This window comes from Dendroctonus ponderosae, unplaced genomic scaffold (genome assembly GCF_020466585.1).
Source record: "Dendroctonus ponderosae isolate FM_Combo_2020 unplaced genomic scaffold, Dpon_F_20191213v2 Dpon_F_20191213_933, whole genome shotgun sequence".
NCBI lineage: Eukaryota > Metazoa > Arthropoda > Insecta > Coleoptera > Curculionidae > Dendroctonus > Dendroctonus ponderosae.
In genome coordinates, this window is record NW_026019153.1 from 2695 (window position 1) to 4969 (window position 2275).

At 42.1% G+C, this 2275-nt stretch overlaps 1 protein-coding gene across 1 annotated transcript; it reads right to left on the reverse strand.

Annotated features, from left to right (window-relative positions):
- Positions 1-648: 648 nt before the first annotated feature.
- On the reverse strand, positions 649-1260 carry LOC125502327 (the record flags this gene model as incomplete). Its single annotated transcript, XM_048670023.1, is given in 2 exon segments — positions 649-842; positions 904-1260. Coding segments are annotated over 2 exon segments (497 nt in total), but the record flags the coding sequence as incomplete, so codon positions are not given.
- Positions 1261-2275: the final 1015 nt, after the last annotated feature.

Genomic DNA, 2275 nt, shown 5'->3' on the forward strand with positions numbered 1-2275 from the left:
CCCATGTTAATGGAACTTGTATTTTGAACTCTGAAACTTCTGCGCTTATAAAAGTCTGCATATTTTCGTAATTTCCATCAATTCCAGCAGGGGATTGATTCGATAGGATCCCTACTGTTGGCAACCCTTGGTCAGTGTGACGTTTCACTTTGGAAAATGTCAACTTTTCGCTAATGACACTGTCATCGAGTTTAAAAAATTGCAGCTCAGTCGGGTTTTCGTGATAAATGAGCCAGAACGAAGTGAAAATCGTCTCACAAGTGCATGCTGTCTGAAGATGGACGTCTCTTCATACCAGGTGAGTAAGTATCAAAGTTAATTACGCAAAGTTAAAAAGCAGTCAATATTGCCACTGATTTTTGCCCGGGAAATCAACTTTTAAACCACCCAAGAAAAAAAATCGCTTATTAGTACGCATTTATAGAACAAGCGGTTTGAATAATCTGGATTTTGACCCATTTGGCATCAATTTTAGTTGGTTACTTTACACAGTTCAGGTCATCATCATCGTTACAGTTCATGTGACGTTTGAACTCGATGGAAAATGTCAAATCCTCTCTAACGTCACTGTCATGTCTTGCAAATACTCCGAAAATGTCATCGGGTTGAGGCGCTTTCAGTAAAAAATAAGCTACTCAATACACTCCGGACTTAAAAAGGTGTTTACCAGAAAAATACATTTCAAAGAAATTCATGGACATTTTACAACACTGTCGAACCATCACCCTTAGGGGTTTTACTCCTTTGCCTCAGGCTGCTGTAGCTGGCTTCCTTAGGGGTTCGTTTGGCGCACTGGGACTTAACGGCGCCCCCTTCAGTTGGGGCCTTATCGAAAATTCCGGCTGAAAAACACATTGTTTTTGCCCACAAAAATCTTTTGTTGGCAATTTCCAGCAAACTCACAGCCCATTTTTTCCTCAATCATGCTTTTGGCTCGTGGAATCCGGCTGGGCATTGGGGTTTTTACCCCAGCGTGGCTCAGAACGGCCTCTTCAGCAGCAATTTTCTTGCATTTAACCTTCGGATGTTTGAGGCATTGAGCTGGTGGATTCGTCTGGCTGCCCTCGCTTGGAGGGTCCAGAGTCCGGTAGGCCTGGATTTCGGTTGAAGATTTGTCAGGCGTTTTCTGGCATTCTTTTTCTGGTTGAGGGGGGCGGGTCTGGCCTGATTGTTTTGCCGCAGGGAAAGGAATTGGCAGGATTTGATCAGTTTTGGTCTGGGAAATTAGCTCTATTGACTTCTTTTCCGAATTGAGGCAATCTGGAAACATTCAGTTGGTTGTAAACGCGGGGTTTGGTTGCAACCGATTTTCAATTCTGTGGGGTTTGAGTGAAATTAGCTCTAGAATTTAGACGAATAGAGGAGCTTTGAGGATGAGTGAGTTGAGCCAATCCCCAAAGATCGACTTTCTGACTCGTTTACTGAAATTAGACAATGAAAATGCAAAAGTTATTTTTTTGCGTTTGAATTGGGTCAATCGGACGAAGCCGTGAAAAAAAGCAGGTCGACCGGTGACAATAATTCTTCTTCAAGTCCAGTTTCAACACGRKGAGCGACGRCCATGAGATRTGATCGGACAGTCGTTTGAATGAAAACGGTGGAATCGAGCCGCGCACCGCCCTGGACCATTTTTTATGTCGACCCGGAACTCTATTTTTAACCGTTTTACTGCGATATAAAATTATATCATAAATTTCGCCAAACTGCCGAAGCATTTTAGCATTTGCCCATGCGTTTAACGACTGTTTCACTTTAATGGTACGTTTCACTTTATGGAAGATGAATTGGGTTTCTTTCGGTACTTTTCCAGAAAGTGAGTGCATTTTTTCGTTTATTTGTGCCAAGAGTTTTTAAATCTCCCTCCGCATGGTCAGTTTTGGAGGTCCGCGTTGCGATTTCTTCCAAACGAAAGTAGATAGAGAAATGGAAGTTATTCGTCTGAAAAGGGCACTTTTTCTATTATATTGGCTGAAGGTTTCGGAAGTTTCCATAATGAGGTTCAGTTGTGAGAATTTTTTGAACATTAACTCCGCATTAAGAGCAAGGAAAGTGAAAACACCACATTTTTAATGAACTAGAGCAGATAGACCAACGCGGGTTTTTCCTTTGGAAATGGTACAATAGCCTCTGTAAAGACGCAAATTGACAAAAACCTGCCTTTTTCGGTTCATTTTGGAGAATTTTTTGAAAGTTTGCTGCCTTGCCAATAAAAGGCCACAGACAGGCAAAGTGAAGACATCCGATTTTTTCTACACGCGCACAGGAACTCCATGCA